The 25358-nt window shown below is 39.0% G+C and overlaps 1 protein-coding gene across 1 annotated transcript; it reads right to left on the bottom strand.

Annotated features, from left to right (window-relative positions):
• Positions 1-2072: 2072 nt before the first annotated feature.
• Positions 2073-18009, bottom strand: piwil2 (piwi-like RNA-mediated gene silencing 2). Its single transcript, XM_008293398.1, has 23 exons — positions 17611-18009; positions 17412-17517; positions 16472-16586; positions 15582-15754; positions 15266-15356; positions 14095-14205; positions 13693-13810; positions 12610-12734; positions 11979-12059; positions 11772-11885; positions 10959-11147; positions 10662-10746; positions 10155-10247; positions 9598-9738; positions 8961-9074; positions 8504-8692; positions 7783-7884; positions 7522-7638; positions 7268-7356; positions 6816-6921; positions 6332-6585; positions 5195-5302; positions 2073-2229 (listed from the first exon to the last, which is right to left on the bottom strand). Exons 1-23 carry the CDS (start codon positions 18007-18009, stop codon positions 2073-2075), a joined length of 3177 nt encoding a protein of 1058 aa, XP_008291620.1.
• Between the last annotated feature and the right edge of the window lie 7349 nt (positions 18010-25358).

Below are 25358 nucleotides of genomic sequence, written 5' to 3'. Positions count from 1 at the left end.
TCACCAGTGCAGCCAACAACTTGGATGGTTTAATGTTTTCATCAACACCACATCCATCAGACCCACACACACTTTGCTATTCCTTCTCACCTTCACCATTCTAAACTCCCTACGCACTCAATGAAACATAAAAACAATTTTTCAACAAATTATTCCCCAAAGAGAGATTGTTTTACAAATGTACTTAATGAAAAATATAAAATTAGAATCACTTCAGAACAGTACAAAATGCCTTATAATGGCTACCTTTTACCTAAATTAGTTTTTCCTTCACTCCACATGTCAATCTGACAAGATCATTTTCTTTGTATGCGACTAACCAATATCTCTTTCCAGCCACAAGATGTCAGGAGTGTACTGGTCTAAACTGGCTGTGTGATTGTGACGTTTTTCTGAATTACTGAAACATAAACCTCAGTCTCTGAACCTAACTGACCCATTCATCAAATCACTCTTCTGGAAAAACTATTTTCATCTTGTTGGACACAATTTGCAGATTTCATTTACTTCTAAATATATTCTCACTGAGGAAAACATGTTTTGCAATGTGGTACACGATGGGAACCACAGGTTTTACACCAGATCACTCAAAACATATATATAGAACAAAGAACATCTTCTTACATTCTGGTCTTGGGGATATCTGGTTTGAGCAGCAGGATCATGAGTGGGCAGCACATCCTGTTTGGTTTGGACACTGTCAGTAGTCACTGCAGTTTCCTGACACACAAGTGGTTCAAGCATCAATCAGTGATTCATTAATGTTTACCTTTCTCTAAACTCCCCTTTCCTTGACCTGACAAGAGTTTTACTCCTTTTAATCCCCTATAGGCCATTGACTTACCATGGCCGGATCCTCCACATCACATTACATCACAGAACGTTGCCTGTGATGCACACAAAGTTCTCTGGTCTGACTCAGCACAAAGACTTGACTTTTTTGCATTTACAGTGTACATAATGTCTTCACATTTTGTCCTTTGGCAGGGCTGTGTATTTACACCACACAGGTAGTGAATACAGAGACATTCAATACTGTTTTGCTTGCAGGACTTCGAGTATTAAATAACTAAACTGTTACTAAGTTGGGATTTTTAAAAAAACAACAAAAAAACGTGCATACACTGCAATATAAACACTTTGATATTTGTGCTGTTGTTTTGGATGCTGTGTGTTATCTAAAAACAGGTTTTCTGGATGTTGTTTGAAGTTGGATTTTGTGTTTACAGTTTTGAGAAAGCAGTGCAGTGTTTTTAGTTAACTGTTAATGTCACAGCCTGCACTCAGCTTGTGAAAGGCCAAACCAATCTTTCATCACTAAACAGTTTTCAGATTGTCACCTTCACAGTGAGCCACGAAGCAGAACTAGAAAATGTGCAGTTTACATTTCAGTCTGAACAGGAAACATACATTTGGATGGAACACTGGCAAAAGGTTGGCAGTAGTGTTACAGCTCTTTCCTCCATTAACAAGTCATTAATCACACAGCTTATAGAAGAATCTCACAGCTGAACCTGCCTGATGAAGCTGCCATACTACAACTACTGTAGAACTCTGCAAATAGCTTTTGTGTGATATGAAATCAATGAAAACTTTAAGATGTGGGAAACTTTGTTTGTTTTACTGTAAGCACTAGTGATTAGTGTGTACCCCATGGCCCATGCTATGGCTTTTTACATTTAAAAAAAAAAAAAAAATTTATGCAGAGGGTGACAAGATGGCCTCTTCAAAGCCAAAACAGAAATGTGTTATATGCAGAATTTCGAAAACATCTTACATGCCAAGATTTTGGTGCCAATGGTCTGCAACAGCCATTTTAAAAACAGCATTACTGTTGAATGTCTATGGAGACTCTTTGAATTTACAAAGATGTATGATAAAATGATTTATATATTTAAAAAAAAAAAAAAAAGGTGTTTTATTGTTTTTGTAGTTGTACAAAGTTGCATGCATTTTGGAAGGGTCTGAACAATAAGAGAACATAAAGCCACATACTGGAACATTGGCTTAAACTGAAAACTTAGCAACAAAGCAAACTCAGAGTCAGTGCTGGTGGTCATAACTGGTGCAGCTCAAAGGAAAAAGAGCTTGTCTGACAGCTCGATGGCCGGCTCAGAGTGCAGGTACTGGCCAGACAGGAAGGCCAGTTTGTGGGCGTACTTGCATGGTGCTGGAACACGAATGGTGCCTGGCCAGTTCCAGTACAAATGGCACATCTTGAAAGTCAACCTAGCACGGGACCAAATGAACAGTGTTACCGACGTTGTACAACTGACCATACATTAAGGTTTTTCTTGGTCTAAAGGCATGCAGAAAACATAAATAAACGTAATTCTCAACAAATGCATTTTGTGATGTTTAAAATATTCTGATCAAATATTCTGGGTCTACTTGTCAAAAACTGCCTGATTCACCCATTCAGCAGAAGGGTGATGCAGACCAAATCGGCATTTTATGACTCGAGCCTGAACATTTCACCCCAAGGCCTTATTTCATACATGGATGCAACTTGTATCTGACCTCTGGTAAGAGGTCACTGACCTCAGCAGCTTGTCATGAACCAGTCTTTTCTCTGAAGCTGTGATGTCACTGCTAAAAATCTGGCACAGGCTAAATTTCTCACTTGCTTAATATCTGCACATTGATAGACATTAAAATTTACAGAAGTTCCCTTAACGCCTCAGATTCCAGCAAACTTGTTGGACGCAGACAGGTGAACGAAAAAGAAATTACCTTGAAAAGGGCGAAATACGGCATTAATGTCAGGGTTACCCGAGTTGATAAGTGATTTTAGCTATATGGGCTGTATGCAGACTGTCTAATGAGCAGGGCATTTTAAACATCAATATTGTAGCAGATCATGTTGATTGAATTGTGGGAGGCCAAATCCTGATTGTCATTCACAGAAGGTCATTTTGCAGCACTAGTACTGCGTTGTGATTGGCTCAGTCGGCATCTCCCTGCCGACACCCTGACATAACTGAGTTAGAACCTCTCCTTCTCCACCAGCGTCCTCCTCTTGCTCCTCATTTTGATTTTCAAAAATCATCACCTATAAACTGCTTCATCTGTCAAACACAATTACAGCTAAATGAATAGTTTCACATGTCAGGCAGGGAGGGACTGACTGAGCTGGTAAAGAAGAAAACTATGACTTTCCACCACGATGCTAGTGTAGTAGCAACCAGTACCAGTAGAAAGGGCATCAAAGCAGCCTAATGATCATCATGCACTCACATGAATGTGACCTATTGAAATTTTAATTCACACACTTCTAAAAAAACAATTGCATAAGTGACCATGATGGTCATAGTCTGGAACTTTGTTGCCTTTATTACTAGATGACACACACCAGGTCTCCAGAAGAACTTGTTCACTAGCTGAACACTGGCTTATTGGTAGACGCTACATTTACTGATGTTCCCTAAAAGGCCTCACACTGTAGGGTGCAGTCGATGCTGCAGGTGCCGGCAGTGCTGTCAGACAGGTGTGTGAGCAAAAATTACTTGGACAAGAGTGAACTAGGGAGTTCTACTGTCAGATTTATCCAAGATGAAACCGACTCTATCCACATGCGCTGTTTTTTTATGAGCGGAGAAAACAGCTATATCTTTTAGAAGTGGAGTGCATTTTCTAAATGTAAAAACCGCAGTTGATTGATTTCATACAGTGGTTAGAAACTAAAGTCATTATTGTGACTAATAATTATTTGATTTTGCAGCCCTACTCTGCCCTAGCCATCGTAATTAATTGTATTGCATTATTTTCTTCAGCACTTCAGTTGGTATCTTCCTGCCTGCACCTAAACTCTGATCATCAGGTGTGTCTGAGTCGGACCTCAAACTCTCAGCCTCCTTTTTTTGTCAGTTTTGTCTGAGGAATGCACAAAAACAAAATGGCTTGTTTTGTGCATCCGGCAGGGACAGAATGACAAGGCCTGGGAAGAAATAAAAGTACTGCCTTTCACCACTATAACTCACGCAGTAGCTGCCTGCGCTGTTAGAGCGACACCAAAACAGCTCAATGATCATCATTGACTTGCGTGAATGTGACCAATTTTAACTTGCACACTCCTATAAAGTTTGCCTATGTGACTATTTTGGTTGTCTTACAGTGGCTGCAGAGTGTGCAGCCACTGTAAGACATTTAAGGAATATCAAAAGAGCAGCAGTTTATCACCTGAACCCTGGGCAGGTGGCTCTTCCTGCCACATACAAACATCTCTGTGACTGGCCTAGGAGATGCAGCGGACGTGGCAAGACAGCCACAGAGAGAACTACATGTTCAGTGAGCTCCATATTGAAATGGCTGCCTTGACAGTTCAGTACAAAGGTATCCAATTGTCAGACTTACTGGGTTCAAAAAGGGCATTTGGGGGTGACTGTGCACGACAGTAAGTATGATCAGTCAGCATGTAGAAAAGCAAATCTACGTCACTTTGACAGAAATATATACTCTTTCCAGTTATCTGTAATCATTTGAAAACACAAATATCTATTATGTTTAAGTAATGAAACCTCTATTAACAAAACGTATTCAATATTGTTTTTTCTAAATTTTTTCGCATTTTAGTGCCAGTGATTTTACTTCAGCGCTGGTTAAAACCTCAATAAGGGGAACCAAAAATTCTGCTATGCAAAAAAAAGATAAAAACTCTGTCAAGGGATTTATTGAAGTATTGACCCGAGTGCTTAACTGTGCTTCTTTGCTGTTTGAGTGTACGTATGTGTGGAGGGTTTTCCCCCATTTGTTTTTGTTTCACTTCAATAAACTGAGTCAATGTCAGTTTTGCAGAGTGCTAAAACAAAGCAAAATTGCTGTATACTGGTTTTAGCCCTGTGAGAAAGTGAAACCATTTTTTAAAAATTGACATCCTGAAATTTGTTTGTCCTCTGCCTAGTCCCAGAGGTCAAATCTGAAAACGCCTCCGTGTCTGAAAATAAACTTCATGGTCTTTCGAAAACCAGGAGAATGTTTCATGCTTTTGGTCCTAAAATGCACAATACCTTCCATATACAGGGTGACCTGCTTCAAGCAGTATTAACCACATCAGCGTGTTAGAAATGTGCAGCAGCACTAGCAGGTTTTGGAGACCTTACCTTGCAATTATGACTTTTTATCTTATAATTACCAGAAAAAATAATTATTTGAGTCAGAGTGACTCTTAGAGGAAGAGAAAATTGGTTATTGATACCTTTGCAGATGGTCTGGTGTAAGGTTTGCTGTGTTGTACAAAGAGATGTAGTGTGTAGGAAGTCCACAGCCCTGGCGAATGTGATGTGCCATCAGAAAGAAGTCCACCCTGAATATGAATGGAAAAAATAAATATCTTTAGTCTGAAATTTTTTAAACAGCCAACAGCAAATAGACAGCATCTTTGATGGTTGTCTAATCAAAGTCTACATATTTACTACTCTTACTAGGAAATGGAGCTGCAGGATTTTTGAGGAACAGAGGCAATAAAAAGCTAAAAACCAGCTGCTGTCAACCACTATCCTGTGATCTTCTCATTAACAAAATGAGGCCCTTCTTTTCCACCTTGTCTAAGAAAACATTTTTACGTGCCATGTACCGTGTGTGGTTTCTTAGAGAGCACCAGGATTTCAAAACAACCTTCATATTAACACAATTTCAACTCAAGTGCCAGTTTAAAGCCAATTAAAGCAGAGAACAGGTCATCTATGGCCTAAGGCTGGATCCAGACTGAAAACAACACTGTCAAGAAATGCAGCTTTCTTCCTGACATTAACAGGGCACGCTCTGTTTCCATATAGCTACTTTTCAAAAAACCTGATTACCTTTAACCATCAGCAGTTTTGTGCCAGCTATCCGTACACTGTGTTTGGAAGTACATGAAATGTGCTTTCCAATTACAAATTGTGAAAACTTGCAATTTCTACCTTTAACAGTTTAATTGAAGGGAAAAAACACGGCAGGTATAATGATTGCTTCATTTTAAAACTGCCATCCCATAATGTCCTAAATGTACACTGGACGAATGGATAACACCAGAAACCTTTCTATCCACACCTTTTCCAATTTTTAACACCACGACTGTCTCACTGTTATTTTATGAAACTAACCCGTTACCAATTACAGCCACTTCACAGCTTAATATGCAGGTGCAGAGAGGTGACGGAGGAGTTGGGCATTGAACATCTCACCTATTTGTATTACATTTCAAGTGAACAATTAATTTAGCACCATTGATGTCTCTCTCAAGACTTTCTAGAAATGTGTGCAGCTATCTATTGGTGCTTTTGCCTTTTCCAGTGTGGCTGTTGTCCTGAGAAGCAGTTCTGAGAAACCATAACTTGACAATAACATTTACCAGTTATTTTGAGTGAGGGTGTGATCGAGGACAGTTCCAGGAGGAGGCGTGCCAAAGCTGTTGCCAGCCCAGGAGTACAGAGTGGTGCTGATGCGCTTTTGGACCACAATGAAGACCAGCTTGGGCTCATACTTGGGAAAAGTCTCAAAGCATTTGATCAACTGTGGGATTTCGTACTGCTCCACCATCTTCAGCTGGCCATCTGACACACCATCCCGGTACACCACAATCTTCTCTGGCAAGTTGTGGTTCACCTGAGCAGAGGAACATGCTTAAGCGTTACATCAGGCGTGGGCAGACAAACTGAAGTTATGTAATTTTCATTTACATTACATTGCTCTGTGTGCATTTACACCTGGGATAACGTGTTTTTTCTTATCCTGACAATATCCAGACACAGAATGCATCAATATTTTCTAGGTGTGGTACACAGAAGAGACTGAATCAGAAGACATTTTTGTAATGCATGTAGGTAGATATTTGCCTCATAGTACTTCTGGAGTGCAGCCAGTAAGCAAACTCTGAAGCCATTGATCAGTTCCTCAGTGGGTGCCTGGAAAGTTACTCTGGAGTACCAGCGGGTCAGTGAGCTGGAGAAGACAAACAGCAAATACATATTTATTAAGATATCATCACTGATAACACATATTTTTATTTATTTATTTATTTATTTATTTTTTTTTACAAATGTTAGAGCAACAGTTTTAGCAAGAATATGCAGTTTGAATAAGAATTTGCAAGGCTGTTCTAATGGATGATACACAACTACCTTTAAAACCAACCAAGTTAATTATGTACAAAGTGAGTCAAAGGATCAAATGCTGCAATGTCGTGCTCTATGTTGATTATAAACTCAGGAATCATTACAGTAGCTGCTGACAAAATGTGAAATCCAAACAAGGACTACAGCAAAACAAGGAATAATGAAGGGTTTACCTGTTTACGCTCGCAACAAACCCCATGACTGACTGATGGCCCTTGCTGGTGTCATGGTGGACATCAACTCCAACTACCATCAAATGTTTCTATTCAAGTGAGACAGGTTTATCATTTCCCTGTTTTGATTTTCTGCTGTTCCAATAATGCAGCCACATATCAATTTTTCTCTCCAATAACCACATAAAATCTAGTTTTTTGTCAATGTTAAGACAGTCCATAACAAATGAATTTTCACTGTCAATTATACTCACCAGAGGAACATTGACAGTCCACAGCTCTCCGCCCAACTTGCTGTTCATCTGTAGGAGTATCTTCTGGGCAACACTCCTCAACTTCTGTGGCTGGGAAATTGTCCGAACATTGATGGCCTAATGACAAATAACCATCAAACTGTTTTCTTTTTTATAGAAAAAAACATTGCCAAAATATAGAATTTAGGCAGCATTTCTACACCCACACTACATACTTATTCCCTGCATGTCTGAAACAGCAGCACAAACGCATGAACAAACCTGGGATGGAATGGGACTCTTCACACAGCACAGCTTCTTGATGGCACTGTAGAGGTCATCTCTATTGCCGACCATAATGCACACTACAAGCTGCATATTGGGCTGCACACAAATAGATAAAATTTACACAGGATTGACTAATTTACATCACTAGGCTTGGATCGGTGGTACCAGACAGTCAACATATGTAGATGGAAAAAAAAAAAAGGATGCAGCTGTTGCTTTCAAATGTAATGACAAAGAAAGATAAGCATTGCAATAGAATCCTGTGCATTCAGTTGTATTTTTCATTTTACATGGTTTTCTAGTAGCTGCCTGAGACACCACTCTGAATTTTAAATCATCTGCAGTAATGTCAGTACAGTTTGTACTAAATGGTCTGAAACATGCAAAACCATTCATAGCTTGACAGTTAGCAGTTACTCAGGTTGCCTTAGGCAACCAGACAGGAAACACTGTCAGTCATTTTGAGGTCTTGTTTCTGCAGCAACCACTGTTAGTGAGAGAAAAATGGAAAAGAAATTGAAGTTTTTAGATTCCAGAATCTACTGTGTAGCCACAGCAAATGCTGTCACAGGAAGCTAATATTGGAAATCTGCAATGCAATAAACTGTCTTTACGCAAACAGGCAGACCCAACAAGCATTTGTTTTGGACACGCTGTGTGTGGTATACACATTGTGTGTGAACACTAATAATATCCACTTAATTTGAAGTTATACCTCACTGGTGAGCTGAGAGTGGACGCTCTTGACGTAAGTCTCCGTCCGATCATCCCTCAGCTCCACACGAATGGGTCGCCCCAGTCTTAACCCAATAGGCCCGGCCACCTTGGTAAAGGTGGAAACCAGCTCATCAGCTTGATCAGCACAGCGGCGAGGGTAGAAGATGGCCCAGATGTTCAAAGGAATCTAAGAGTTAAACAAGTCATTTAATAAAGAAACTGAGTGATACACCAGACATTCCTGAAGCAGAAGCAAAAACACATATGTGGTTGCAAACATAGTCTACTTGCTGAAGGAAGATATCAACTGTGGTCTGTAAACCAGAGCTGATATTCCAACCTACACAGATCATTAGTACATCAGCTGTGGACAATGTTGCTTCCTAGCCTTCATAACTTTGCAGTTTAAAAAGTTTATATGCTGCTATATTCATGAACATAATCATGACACTTACAGAGCTGATTGAAGCGTCCCTCACAATCTCTCTGGACCAGGACAAATCGGCACCGGTAGCAAAAGATGAAGACTGCAGACAAATGGTTTCAAGGGGAAGAGTTCTACCTTGAATCTGTAAAAGCACAAACAAATACTAAGCATTATACAAAATGAAGTGTACAAACAAGAAAAAAAAAGACACACCAGAAGGGAACACTTAAAGCAGAACAAAGAAAAACACACATTACCACCACGTTCTCTCTTCCAATGTACCTGTTTGACCACTGTGAAGCTACCAGACAGTCAAGCAGCATGTACATGTTCTACAAATATACTTGAACTTCATGTTTTCGAATGCTGTTCCTCAGGACCAGAGTGACTGGACTGGGCTCTGGCTCGATGACAAGGATTATTAACCACTGCTTTGATTTACAGTCATTTCAAAAGAAATTGCCATGTGTAATATATACTGCTATACAAAATTGTAACACAGACTGAATTCAGTCAGAAGTGACAGACTGAAAAGAAATGACATTGGAAAAATACTGCATTTATCACACCACTTAGGGGGAATATAGCCCACAGGCACTTTGCATCACTGACTTGCCCTGCAAGAAAACTATGAAATGTTTCTGTGAAGTGACATATCTCCTTACCACCAGTATTTCTTTGCCAATCTCCAGTCCCCATCGGCTGATCTCTTTCAGACTCTCAGGATTGGCGCTGATGTTCTTCAGCAGCTGCATTATTGAGTGGGTGTGCTGCTCACTGCTCACGTTGATGTGCATGGTCAAGTCCTATAAAATATAAAAAGACATCTTCTGAGTTAACAAGTTTCATCAAGTGTTTTCATACAAATATTTTCAGACCTGAATCTGCTCTTAAAAAACTTAATTTGATCATCATCATCTCCGTCAGTCTTTTGGACCAGCTAAAGACAGAAGTCCATTTCGCTGCTTATTCACCTTTGAGTTGTCAGTCACTGGTTAAAACTGTTAAAAATATGTCTGTAGCTTTTATACTAATAAACTGAATGTTGAAATGAGTGCGTGGTGACCATCATTAGAAACCTTTACCTATGGTCTTTTCTAACCATAAGAGATTGGATGTCCAAAGAATGTGGAAGACACTCTTTAGAATGGCTGTACGTAGGTGTTCTGCCTAAGCTTAAAGTTCTGACAGAGGGAACATTGTGTAGCCACATCAAACTTACCTTCATAGCTCTGAAGTCCTTCCTCATTTTGTCAGGGATTCCGGTCATGGAGGAAAGCTCTGGCACTAAAAGGATCTCTCCAGTAATGATTTGCTGAAATAAATCAAATAAAATAATTGTTATAAGATCATCTGCATGAATAAGTGTTGACATAATACTTTTGGTATTATTTTCTCTTTGCATCATTACGATTCCTATGGAGCAAAGAAATACTACTGAAGTTATTCAAGCAAAAGTGGAGTGCTTCATGTGGGGAAATATGGAAGCACTTGTAAAGACAACCCTACCTCAGCTGTTGGAAAGCAATTACTTTAATTTTGCACGTGTTCTGACACATCTCCCTAACAATCCAGACTGCAAGCTTTTTGTAGCCACTAGAGGGTATTCTGAGGCAAGACTTAATATGTTGCATAGTGTGTTGTTTGAGTGGTCTACTGTACTATTAACAACCCCACTATAAATCTTAAGCATTATGCTAAAGTGACCATTGTCGATAAAAGATTTTACCTTGCCTCCTGGCTTGGACCTCTCTTTTGGCCGATGCATGAGTAAAGGCTGACTCAGCTCTTTGATTGTAATTCCATAGTTCTTGCTGTTAAAATGTCACAACCAATGCAATGCAACAACAATAAATAAGCATTAAGAACATAAACAAAAAATGATCACAGTTAGATGTAACTGAGCAATTTATTGTTGATGTAAATGGAATATTCTACTGTCAATGTTTCAACACACACATTCACAAAAACACCTGTACTGCTTTTCTGTGCAGTTTTAATGAGTTTGTGGATGGAGCAGTCTCACCAGTAGTATTCCACAAAAGTGGTTTTTGTGCCATCCATCAAAGTGAAGGTGTCTTTAGGGGACTTGTTCCACTCAATGGCATCGATGCGGTAGGTGCGGTTGTTATAGCGAGTGATAACAATGCTGCCGATAAGTTCTTTGGTGCATTCGTCTTGGAAGTTCTCTTTGCTCTGTTGGTACAAGATGTTCCTGGCAGACAGCAGGACACAAACTCAGTTTTTCCATTTTCCATTAAAACCATCACAACCCTGTGCCATGGTTTGGCATTTTCTGCTTAAATACAGCAGGGAAAAGCTAAGACATGATGATAAATAATCTAGAGATGCAGTTGGCCTTTGCAACACACAAGTTGTTGCCCTTTGACTTAACTCATCATTCACATTCCCAGTGGAAAATGATTGAGGGGATTCACAGTTCTGTCTAAGAGGACAGACACGAGAGCGTGACATCTGGAAATCTGGTATTTAAATATGTATGACTATGTTATAGAATATGTAGTTTTTATAGCTCTATGTGCCTCGGTCATATAAAAGTCAATGTTTAAACTTTCATGAGCATGTCTGAGTACCCATATGGTCAGATGTATAGGGAACAGAAGTAAAGATGCACTCTCAATTGTATGGAATGCTTCAACAAATAACAAATACAGTAGTAAAAAAAACCAAAAAAACAAAACTGTTTTACAGTTTTGCTATCAGATATATGCTTGCAACTGATCTTTAAAAAACAACAACAACAACAACAACAAAGACTTGATCCAGAAATGTCAATGCATCTTTGTATGTTGCTGTCTAATTTGCTGCGTAGACTCACATGACATCCAGCACAGAGTCGTTCCGCAAGACTTTGTGAGACACATCCACAGACAGGTACAGACCTCCATCTGTGCGCTTGATACAGGTTGCATAGCCCGGCCATACCTGAAGTCTACAAACACAAACAGGAAAATGATTGGATTAGGGTTGCCCTGATATTGGCTGGGGTCTGTCTTGTAATGTTTAAATACAACTCATTACTAACCGATGTTTTCCAAGAATCACTGCGCTTTCTGGATCGTAATGATTTCGGCCAACCAACTTCAGTCCGATGATCCTCATCACTCTTGAACAACAAGAACACTAGGTCATATCCTGTCATTTAACTCTCTTACTAGTAACATATGATGACATGTTTAGCTTATTTTATTAAAGGGCTTGAATGAATACAAAGAAAATAGCGGCAGCAGTGTTTAATTTTCTCAAACAGTTGGACTTGCAGTGAAACAAATATGTAATTATATTTCAAGGCTATGTAGTGGCCTTGCATTGCATATAAGGAGAAAAATAGTACATTTACTTGAAATTAGAAACTCTAATAGCTTAGAAACTTGACAGAAAGCAACTAAGTTTTTACTATCTTTACTGAAATGAAAGACAAGGTCCTTAAAGATAACAAAACTATCCAAAACTTACTTAAAATTGTCTCATTATGACTGGATGAAATACAATTTTAAATTCCTAACCTCATAATGTAACTAGAACATGACTGACATTATATTTGATATCTATGATGTGAATTCTATTCATCAGTATAGTAAGACTGGTGTGTTTCAATTTTCTAATTTATGTACAATCTAAAACAAAAGTGTAGAAACATTATTTGAAAGAAATACCTTCTGAGCACCACATTGTAGAATGGGATGCAAAGATCAGAGTTTGGCGGCAAAATCTTCGTCATCTGGATTTTGATTTGTATTTCCTCGTTATCGGTCCGTCTCAAACTCTTGAGAACAACCACCTGCATGTCATCAACATGTGAGCACATAAAAAAACGGACATCTTGTAGTGACGTTTTGGATTGTGACTGATTTAGCATTGTGTAGTTCTGCACAATGAAATTAGAAAGCAATAAAACTGTATTTGTAGTATAGTAGCTGGCTGAGTTCAGGATTGGGACAAACAATTGAAATCAACTAAAAATTGTAAATCCTTTCTCACTGTAAGACTACTTATGTATGCAAATATCTGGGCAATTATTATAAAATTACACATTTTGTTGATTTGCGAATCAAACACACAATCCAATATCGGTTCCTTATAATTACAACATCTCAGGGTTTGTTTTCAGTTTGAACTGAATTAACATAACAGGTGTGAAAACTCTCCCAGACCAAGGTCTTCAATGAACATCTGAACACTGACCTAACGAAAACAGCTGGGCTCAGAGTAAAATCAAACTTAACAATATTTCTTGACAGTTCAGACCTTTAGACCAAGTACAGGAAGATAAGGCAGGCTCGTAAAAATGGTAAAAAGGAACAATGATCTGCGGCAGCACATAGGAAGAAAATAGTCTGATGACATAAAAAAATAAAAAATAAAAAATCAAGTGGAATAAAATCCTGGAAACGCAGACACTTTCCAGGTATTTAAAGAAAAGGACAAGAGCGCAATGCTACTTGAAGTGGTGAGTCAACCAATGAGGAGTTATTTCCTTTTTATGACTGCCTGGGTAGCATTTGTCTGCAAACCAATCAATATCAAGCAGAGGGAGACTGAACCCTCATAGGTGATGACAGCAGGATGTAGATAAGTCATGTTCAGTTGTTTAATGCACTCACATTATTACAATATAAAAACAAAACTAACTGGATCCAACGTAAATAACGAGACTCAAACATGAACCTTGCTTTGAACTGTAAGGTGTGAAAAGGCCCTCGGTCAATCAGAAACTCAGTAATAACTGTGATACGTACGTCGTTAAGTTTAACAGGCAGGTAGAGTATGGAGCCATCAAAAGCCACTACTTCCCCTGTGGTTGAGCGGTGGTCCTTCATCATGCCAAAACGCATTGACATTGATTCGACATTTGGGCTGAAAAACAATATTGAAAATACGCATATTAAGGATACGTACAGTACTTTCCCCTCACAGCTACGACAAATGCCTGGAGTGGTGTTTCAGTGTGATTGTAGCTGGTTCAACAGAGCCACCTTTAGTTTAACAGGTAAAATTTCTTAACATTGGAACACAGTCTGATGGAACTCAACTAATGGGAACTGGGGAAGGGGCTTAAACATCACACTTAAATTCACAATTATTTCTTGGTGAATTGCTGCTGAGGAAAGAAAACGAAGTGACTGATAGAAGATACTTACGTGAATGTAACGTGGTACTGATACACAGCTTCGTTTTTGCATCTGATTGGGATGTGGTTTGACCCAATAGTTATAGCAGCTCCCTTCGTTCCACCCTTTTTAAGTGGCTCACTGACCAGAAGAGGATAAACATGCACAACAGATCATTTTATCACAAGTCACAGAACAATCAATTACCTTACAGGAAAAGCTTTGTAATTGTGTACAACTTAAATGAACAGTGTCCCTGATACAGTACGCTGATCTTTGTGCTCAAAAGTCAACAGCTGACACTGCATGGAAACAGTTTTTACCCCAACCAAGATACATCTGAGATTTGGTGCAAAATGTATTCAACATTTAGCCATTTGTTTTGTTTACATACAGATTTCTCAGTTAACTAAGGCACAGATGGCTCTTTACAGACATCCTCCTGCACCAAGTTAATAAGTCAAAGTAGATGTATGGGAGACTGTGGTATGTGGGGGAAGACTTTTTAAAGGAACTCTTTGGACTTAACGTAACTACAGCAAAAGAAAGGAATCAATAGAACTTGTGCAAATGGCTTTAGCAAGACATGTCAGTTACCTAATGCACTCTGTGTGTGAAACCATTTACAAATGGAAATTTTTCATCACCTTGTTAAAATCACATTTCAGGGTAGATAAACTTACATTTCAAAACTTGTATCTGTAGTTCTACAATTTAAGTACATGTATAAGTAAAAATAGGTATTTTTGATATTGAATGACCAAAAAATCACTCCCACTAACAAGGTTTGACTCATCAAGTACCTTAAATCTGTCAAATGTTACAATTGATCACACCACAAATACCATGGTCAAAGGCCTACTAATATCCAACATGCTCTAAGCTACAGGAAATGGCACTCTGGGATCTATAGTTATAAATCAATAAAACGGCCCATTATATACGAGAATGTAACATTTACATTTTTCTTACACTAACATTGTCACTCTATGGTATGTAAGAGGAATAAGTGGATGAATAATATGCATATTAAGCTATTGATTTGCTAGATACAACTCTCTCACTGACTGCCTTCATGCGCAAAGGCCAAACAAAAAGAGCCAGAGGTGCCAAAACACTTGAAAAGTAAAGGGGATCAACTTAATAGACCCTGAACTGGTATGCCACCACCCTAAAAGGTAAAAGAAAAAAACATACTCACCGGACCACCTCCATTGTCAGTTCTTTCTTTGCCACTGGAACCGTAGAGTCATCAGTGACATCTGGAGTGGCAGGCACAGGGGGCATGGTCCCTTTACAGTATTTGCATTTCATTAGACATATTACAGACTGAATTTCATAAAGGTGCTTTTGTTAAAATTAAGATGTACTGTATTGACCAAGTGGAAAAGCTGCACATTATATCAAATGTTCACTCATTAGCTTCAATTAATTTCTAAAGGTGAACCAAGGTTTACCAAGCTGAGGCGAACATTTGATCTTTTTCAGTGTTTCACATCATTTTTAAGTTTCATTACCTGTAAGGGAAGGCAAAGAACATAGAGCTGTTTGCAGCTCAGGTGTTGGAGCAACAGACTTGATACCACCTGGAGGAAAAGAAGGAAGCACAGCACGTCCTCTTCCAAGCTGTGGCATCGCTGCTCTGCCAAGTCCCACCATCACAGGAGGGGACACACCTCGGTCATGGAAACTGCAGGAGTTCAATTGCCACAGTAGCCACGGTTGCACGTCAGTTTGATTGTTGATAATGGTAGCAATAATCCTAGATTAATTATTCTATTGATGACTATTGTCATTTTAACAGTGATGAATGTCTTTACACAGTATTTGTACAAGCTGTAGACCTCTAAAGACTGAACATGTCAATTCATTGTAATATTTCTGTGATCAACAACAAACCTGCAACACCATGAAAGTTAAAGTTTTGAATCTTCTTTCTTACTGGAAACACAACACTGTACAGCTATACATTAATACAGTGAAATCTCACACGCATTCACTTAAAAAAATTGAACTAAGCTTTTTGCAAAAGCTATAAGCAAAGGTACATCAGTTTCTCACAATCCAGCATAGAATGCATGCATTGTGTGTAAACCTGAAGAAAACAGACTGGAAGCTAGAACATTGCACACTTCCAGTCCAAGTTGCTGACAGCTGCAAGATTGAAATTGATGCAGAAAGCATGAATTGGCCTTAACTTAATAGTCCTGCAATAAATCATGATTTCATGAAGCTATAAGGTTGACTTTTTGTGCCAAGTGTCTTCAAGCGTTGTCCAAAAAGAGGTGCTTGTTGGTATCATACTACAGTCTTCCATTGTCTTTATAAATTCCGAAAAAGAACATCTGCGATACCTCATTAGTGAAAATCTTGATCTTATCACACACTTGTCACTATCGCTGCCTACCTGCTGCCTCTGCCCATCATGTCTCCAGAGTGGCTGACACTCTCCAGGCTGCTGATGACACCTTGTGGGGCCCCTTGCAGTTTCATCTCTGCCACATCTCCAGCTGCTCCTCTACCTGCAACAACATTTAACAATGTAATTCTCATAGTTCTGCACATGCACTAACACTAACCACATCTGCTTCAGCAGTTAAGTAGAATGGGTAGACACATTTCTACCCATCGAGGTTTGCAAAAGCCGTTTAGACCTGGGATGTCTACACATAAATGCCACCACCTTACTTTGTTTAATGAAACAAATGCACTACCCTGGCACTTACTAACTCAAGCTGGCTTTGAGTAGAAATGTTTATATGTAATGACAAATCTCTTCTCAATGCCAGCTGCTCAGCAAACCGTTCGCTGGCTAGCTATGGGAAAATTCTTAAATCTACATTTGTTACTGGCAACTAAAACAAAGCCTAAATCAGTCAAATTGATGACGTATGACGATAGCTACACTGAATTTCACTTTACTGAGCACTCAAATCGGAAACTACAACTTGTGATTTCTCTTCGGTTGCGAGCAAACACAGCTAAGAAGCAAGCCAGGTTAAAGTGCCATCTAACAACGAAACACCTAGAGCGTACAAGAAAATCCACAAAGCCAAAGATCAACAATGCAATGTTTTATAAAAAAAAGGGGAAGGTTGAACAGCTAAAGTTATTTCTTTAACAGTGTTTATGTTACATTTGTGTTATGCTGAGGTTTGATGGAGGCTCCTTAAAAAAAAAATCTCCCCTCTAAGAGGTCCATGTCCTGTACATTTTGAGAATGTGGTTTTCTCGTAACATTTTCTAGGGCTTTTTGAACTAAAGGAACTGTTGTACCAGAGACACCAAAAATATAAGGGTTACTTTTCTTAATTTCCCAGGATAACTTGTATAAAAGAAATACAGACCCACTGGCAAAATTCCTCTTCCCCACGAAGTCATGGATGGCTCAATGCCCATTCCTCTAAACATTGAGACCAGGGATGATCCTTGGCCATGGGTGGGCATGTCACCCTGTAACAATACAAAAGCAGTGTTTAATGTAAGGCAATAATATTTAGAAACATGGAAATGGTATATGCATATAGACCCATATCTTGTTAACACCTTTTCTGTTATCAAAGTTGGGGTGTCTCCTGTTGGGTCTGGTATGGCTGGTGGCTCCAATCCAGGCATAATTTGCCCTTTTGCAACCCCGACTTTTGGTTCAGCTACTGAAAAGAGCAGCCCCCTGGCTCGGCCAACTCCTAAATCATCAGGCTGTGCCAGTAGCCCTCTAGCTCGTCCAATCACAGGTTCAGCAATAGGTTGAAGGGCTCCTTGTCCTTGTGGGTTATCGCCAGGAGTGGGGAAACCTCTGGCTCGTCCTACATTGGGCCCTTCTGTTGAGAGCAGCAGCCCTCTACTGCGTCCTACAGCCACTTCCTCAGGCTGCAGTCCTCTTCCGCGTCCCAGCCAATGGACGCCGGTCATGTCACCAAGGCCAGGAGGCTTGTTTGGATCCATTCAAACTTTTGATATTACCAGTTGATACAGCAATGGTTTAGCTGTAGGTGAAAAGCAAAATAACAAAGTTAGTAGCACGTTTTAATTTACACCACTAAAGAAAACAATGCATGACTGCTGCTGTATTCTATTAACATGGATGGGCTATATATATATATTGTAGGAGATGCTACAAGCTGTCCGTCCCGTCCATCATCATGGGAAATGTGAGGTCTCTCCCTAATGGGATGGAAGAGCTAACAGCACTGGCCTGGCTGCAGTGGGAGTATCGGGAGTGCAGCCTTATGTCGTTTATGGAGTCATGGCTGAACGAACTCACTCTGGACTCGCTTATAACTTTGGACGGATTTCACCTCGTCAGAGCAGACTGGAGTTTTAGGGAGAGTGGTAAGAAGAAAGGTGGGGGACTCGCCATGTATGTGAATGAGAGATGGTGTAATGATGACACATTAGCGTTAAAGAGCAGGAAGGATGTTGCACTGCTGGCGGTTGGTTTTAGGCTGTTTTACCTGCCGAGGGAGTTTTCGCACATCTGGCGATTGCAGTTTACTGGTCTATTCTATTTTATAAACCCACCACCCACTCACCTACTACATGGATTTTAAAACAAAAGTATCTTTCCTGGAGCAGGGCACAAGTCAGAGTCCAGAGGATAGACTTGTGGTTTTTTAATCAATCCATACTAAAGATGGTATTGAGCAGCGATATTCAGCTCCCGTGGTATCGATACTTTTCCGTCTCTCGTGGCCTCCTTTAGTTGATGCCGACACCACCCTTTTTGATAACATGCACAATGTCCGATTAAGACAATCTAGTTAACAACCAAGGTTGACAACCACTGCAGTGGCTGACTGACCGGGGTTTAGGCTTGGTGGAGCCAGACAATATAAATAAAGCCAGGATATATTAAAACTAGTTTCATGGTGCAGCTCTGTGATTTCAGGAAACATGCCTGTACTTGTTCATAATTTTCATATTTAATTTCAGTGGAAAAGAAATGCAAATAATAAATAAATAAAATCCATTCCCACTAAAATTATGACACATACCTGAATATCTGACAAAACTGATATATCATTTAGCTCTCGACTGAACCATTAGCTCAGAGGTTGCAGTTCATTGACTCATTTTCAATTACAAGTGGGTAAATCATCATCCGAAAACACACTGACTAACATGTTTAACTGGTTACACAGGCTTATTAATATGCACGGACTTGTTTTAGCTGCTACGAAATAAAATGCAAATGAAGTGTCGACGGGAGCGCATAGCATATAAGCTAGCTATGTCAGTAAGTCGTGTCTTTAGTCTCGCGGTCAGTCACTTTAATTAGCAGACATAACGGCGCCTTATTTAACCAACCTGTCCTGGCTTTAAACCCTAGACAGAAATCTAATTCCTGTTAGTTAACAGTTCTTAGCTATCCGACACTTCAAATAAACAACCAATAAATATTTTATTTAACCAATTATTTTCCTCCCGGCTCTTGTGTTAGCACAGTCCGACAGTTAGCCCAAATGCTAGCTACAGCTACTAGCTAGCTAAACGTAGCATGTGCTGGAAGAGATTAGACAGCAGAGCCGAAGACCTCGACAAACTAGACACAACACAAATACTCGGAGAAAACTCAACAATGCGTTTCAAGCTTTTACCAAACAATGTTAGCTCTGAAATTTACTGCGTTAGGGACTCACGTTTAATCGACAGAGACGGTGATATTCGTCGCACACAAGGTCACATCAGAGCTAAATTAACCGCACAGACAGATTCAGCGCATTTTCGATTGTATCTGCCTCCGATGATCTTATTGGACAGTCAATGTATTCTGCAGCAAGGCATTGGTTTACTGAACCTGTCAATCTTTCATCGTTCATTTAAAAAAAAATACTGACGATTATTGTTGTGTTGCCCTCTGGTGGTCACCATCTGTGCTCCTCAGGTGAACCTGCACACAGGAGGGCTGTAATGGGATTAATGAAACAATAAATGGATAACGTCTCTATTTTTTAGAGGTGATGCAATCAGGCTGATGCAATGGGCTAAGTATTTAAACTGCTACATCCTGTATTTTGTATTTAATTTAATTACTGCACCTCCTGGCAAACGCTTTGCTTTCTGCAATGCTGTTGTTATGAAAGTCTCTCTCTCCCTATGTGTGTATGTATATATATATATATATATATACCTATATTGAATTTCCCTTCTGGGATAAATAAAGTATTTTTCATTTCATTTCATACCTGTACTGTACTGTACTGTACCTGATAAAATCTAAAAAGAAAATCTAATCTAATCTAATCTAATCTAATCTAGATTATTCCATGAATGTATACAAATACTTATATTTGATACAGAAAATTTTTACCATTAAAATCCTTATTTAATGGAAGTTTATTGGTATAATTTTGCGTGGCAGGTATGTACACATTTTTACTATATCTTTGATATGTTTAAAATGCTCAAAAACATAAGATAAAGATAATACAGGTTTTCACAAATCATTTACTGTCAGACATAAAGACGATTATGTCTTTGATGTATGTGGGTTAAAACTCATCACACTGAATTACAGACATTTTTGTGCAATAAGTGTTGTGATGCTGGCCTAAACATTGTTCATCAACAATCAACAATCATTAACAATGTAAATATTTAAATTTTAGAGATAAAGTTAAATATTGTTACTGTGTGATTAAAGCAAACTGGCCTGCAAACAGGTGCTTCCTGCTGAGATGCGTTGTCCTTAAGAAAATTGCACAAACTTCTTAACTATAGACGTTCAATTATACGTTCAAAGAGGCACGGCTCAAAAGAAAAGTCGCCTCGCCACCTACTCAAGGACAGCTGCTGACGTGCACGCAGTTTTGTGTCTCCTTGTTATGTGAAAAACCTGAAAAGTCTAATGAGGAATGTCAATGGAGACAGTCTAACAATCTTAAATGTATAAAAGCCAACAGAGCTTTTCAGGTCACCAGTCAGGCATATTGGCAATTAGTCTTAGACTCATTTGAAACGCTCCCAGTGGCTTTGAGGTGATGACTTTGTGCCTCCACCTAGTCTCTGCACGAATAAATTAGTCTCATAAAGTAAACCTTGATCCGATTCTTCTATTTGCAAAAGTTTTTCCATCTTGGGGAAACAGCAGAAACTCAAAGGGAACTTGATGAGTCTTCTGTGTTTTAAGGGATGTAATGCCATCTATTGACAAATAAAGGTAACTGCAGCTGAGAAGAGACTCACATTCATCTTCCACAAGAAACATTTCATCCTTTAAACCAAATCATCTGCATATTGTGGTAAATTTGACAGCAGCAATGTTTAAATTAATTACAGATAATACAACTTGTGCAGATAAAAGAACATTTGTGCATGATGTGTATTGACTCATCACTCACTGTGTGCCACTCTGAATAGGTGCCTCAGCAAATTAGGAGTGTGAAAGTTTATAGGAACAGTGGGAAGGTTTTATTTTATTCTAATTAGAGCAGATTCATGGGCGGTAAAAGCAACTGTTTACCTGTTGAGACTGTACTTCTCAAACCAGAGCAGTTTTTCTGGCCTTGTATTTGGACTTCATGTAGCTGGAATTATCCAGATTGGTAGAAAGAAAGTTATGTGCCTTTGAATAACGCTTCCACTTTCAGATATAGAAACATATGATGAGTTGTAGTGTTGAAAAAAATACCGGACAGAAATTAATAGGAAGAATCTTGGGATGCAAGGTGACGAAGTTGGTAGCACTGTTGCCTCACAGGTTTGCGTCCTGGTGGGGGCACTGGGATCTTTCTGCATGGAGTTTGCATGTTCTCCCCGTGCAGCGTGGGTTCTCTCTGGATTCTCCGGCTTCCTCCCACACAGTTCAAAAACATGTTGAGGTTAATTGGTGATTCTAAATTGACTGTAGGTGTGAATGTGAGTGTGCTTGGTTGTCTGTCTCTAAGTGTAGCCCTGTGATAGACTGGTGACCTGTCCGGGGTGTCCCTTGCCTTTGTCCTAAGTCAGCTGGGATAGACTCCAGCCCCCCACAACCCTAGAGAGGATTAAGCGGTGTATAGATAATGGATGGAATAAAGCTTAAGAACATTTTGAAAACTTGCTGTCACCTGCTGTTGATAAGAGAGACTTTAACTCACCCCAGGAATGGACAAACTCTCATGTTTGACTTTTTGTTATTTGTATTTTGAAAACTCTTCGGGGTCAAACCATTAAGAATAAACACAACAACAACAACAACAACAACAACAACAACAACAACAACAACAACAGCAACAACAACAGCAGCAATAAAAGATACGTTTCCATTCAGATGATGGCACAGTGGAGCTGTATTATGTAAACAAATAGAACTAGTGGTCATATATGTTTTAATTCTATATTTTACATCGTGAATGTGCGATATATATTTTGCTAAAAGCTATTTTTCATCAAAAAAGCAGCTTTTTAATCTTTTTCATTTGCCAATGTACAACTCCATCCACACCGGCAGTACATTTATGCTACAATGAATGAGATATGTAAGGTTTTGTTTGTTGGCATAAATATATATCAAGCAATGATTTGACTTATTTGAGTGTCAACATTTGTTGCACTGCAATATGTCTTTTAAATACCTTTTCTTACATTCTAGGACTTTGTTTTTCTGCATTGATAAAAAGACACAAAGACCTCAAGGACACTCGGCTACACTGACGCAGAGTTTGATTTTGAAGTGTGACCTTGTTACAAAAATAGTATATCTAATCGAGTTGTGATCATTTTTTGTGTTTCGACGTTGAACTCATTCAGATGTAACTCTGAGTCAACATAGGTTGATAAATGCATGTATGGCGAGAGCGTGTTATGGAAATAAATGGGTTGAAGATAACACAATTAACTCTATGGCTTCTGTAGTAGAACATTTCTAGTAAAAATCAGAACACTCCCTGTTGTTCAGCGGTAATTTCTGCAGCCACGTTCTTTCATAATAAATGTGTTCTCCCCTTCTGCCCCTTACTTACGTTTTGCTGTCATGATGAAATTACTTGTTTGTTACCCAGCGTCTGTTTAGTGCCTCATCATGTCACTTTATTAAGGTCAAATCCTCAATTTGATGCCAAGAAAACAAGATGAACAATGTCTATCTCCCTCCTGGCCTCAGAAGAGTGTCCATCTCCTCCTCTCTGCCTTCAGCCGTAATGTGTATCTGAAGAACAAACATTTGACTTCAACTGACTATAACAGTCTGATAACATTATGCTAGTAGTCCATGTCAGAGTCACAGACGGGCTCCTAGCCGACATAGTCCATAGCATTACCTGTCATGTCTAAGACAGCGTGCTTGCATGAGGCGAGAGGGGCTGCTCTGGGAGATTTGAACATCCACCATAATTGACATGTTGGCAAAATTGCAGGTGAGAATGTAAATTTGATAGCAGCCTGCATCAATAATGTGAGAACTCATGTGTTTCAAATGTTTTGGTTCCATTAAGGTTCTTACTGTCCAATTAATTAAATTCACATGCACTCACATGAGACAGCATCTTAGTAACCTGACATGCTAACAGGTCACAGGAGGATTTAACAGCAAGATGGATCAAAGCAAGTTTTACATTTTATGGTCATTCCCTGTTGGTTTAAATTAAACTTTCATGTTTGACAACCATTTCAATAAAGGACACATGCATTTTCAGCAGTTTTGACGTGGTAACCTGGCTGCAAAACAGGGAAACAATTTAAAACTAGTTAAAGGAAAAGCCCAATACTTAGGAAAAATGTCAAACATGTTTTGTCAAATTTTGTACAAGTTCATTTCTGAGTCCGACTAGTGAGACAAAATGCCTTCCACTAGTTAACTACTCAAATGAACATCAGTGTCAGTAGTCAACTAGTGACTCTCTTTGGACCCAACCAGTTCACTTGTTGGAGAACACGTATTTCACTCATTAACTAATCAAAATGTCAAAATGAGCCCAGCTAGTGTAACTATTGGATATCTTGGCCCTTTCTAGTCAACCAGTAAACATGTTGAGCCTCAGTAGTTAACTACTAAAGTCGAAAAGATCCCAACTAGTGTAGCTAGTGGACATTTCATGCCTTACTAGTCAACTAGTGACCAATTTTTATCCTGACAAGTTAACTACTAAGGACAGAAAAACCTTAACTGGTGTAACCAGTGGACATTTGGCCCTTACTAGCTAACATGTAAACTTTAACATGTGACATTAAATTCTCTAATGCTACTCAAAAATCAACATGTTTACCAGGGGACTGCATGCAAATTGAGTAGGCGGGACAAGAATTTTGATTGGTCAATATTCAGATTGCATAATGTGAAGCTTTAGCCCAAAAGAACCCAAACCCGTTATTCCTGTAAAGAAAATAATAGTGATTATACAAAGAAACAATGTGGACCACATACAAAAAAAATCATACTCATCTATCATCTTATACTGTATAATATTGAACACTATTAGGATAGATAGATAGATAGATAGATAGATAGATAGATAGATAGATAGATAGATAGATAGATAGATAGATAGATAGATAGATAGATTGATTGATTGAAAGTGGTTATAATGAAGTAATTAATTGCGCCTGGAATGCCCTTGATGTTGCAAGACAGGAACTGGCAGTGCAGATGGATGAAAACAACTTATTGAGAGCCACAAGAAACACATTTCGGAGACGAAGAAGAGCACGCCCGATGACAGGTAACTCTTAGGGCCTTGTTGAATAAGCAGTACTGTTAACGTTAGACAATTTACTCAGGTAATATCATAACTGTCATCTTCACTGTCGCATATTCACATGAACATATTCGGGGGGCCCTGCGACAGACTGGGGACCTGTCCATGGTGTCCCCTGCCTTCGCCCCTGTTGGCTGGGATAGGCTCCAGCCCCCCATGACCCTTGTGAGGATTAAGTGATGTATAGATAATGGATAATTGATATTCGGGGCCAATGCTGGTGACTGTATAACATTATTAGCCTTCAGAAAGTAGAAGAAAACTGATACAGCCAAAATAGTTAATTGGTCTATATTAGTTTAGTTACTAATATAGACTGTCAATCAGTATTTTTTATGATACCATTTAAATAAGAGTGTTTTAGGATCTGCATTTGAGTTAGTACTGTGTAACTGAGTGTTAGTATATGGTAGTGTGAAAGGGAAAGTGAAAACTGTTGGCCCAGATGTTCTCAGCACAGTAATGCTGAGACTAATGTGCAGTGTTTTGTTTTCTTGATTTTTATTATTATCGATATGATCTCCATGCACTTTATTATGCTTTAATTTTATTGTATGATTTCTTTGTATTTATTTTGCTTTTCATTTGAGTACTGCCTTTTTTTTTTTTTTTTTAAACAAA

This window comes from Stegastes partitus, unplaced genomic scaffold (genome assembly GCF_000690725.1).
Source record: "Stegastes partitus isolate 25-593 unplaced genomic scaffold, Stegastes_partitus-1.0.2 Scaffold883, whole genome shotgun sequence".
Classification (NCBI taxonomy): Eukaryota; Metazoa; Chordata; class Actinopteri; family Pomacentridae; genus Stegastes; species Stegastes partitus.
This window is presented reverse-complemented; position numbering and strand designations above follow the sequence as displayed.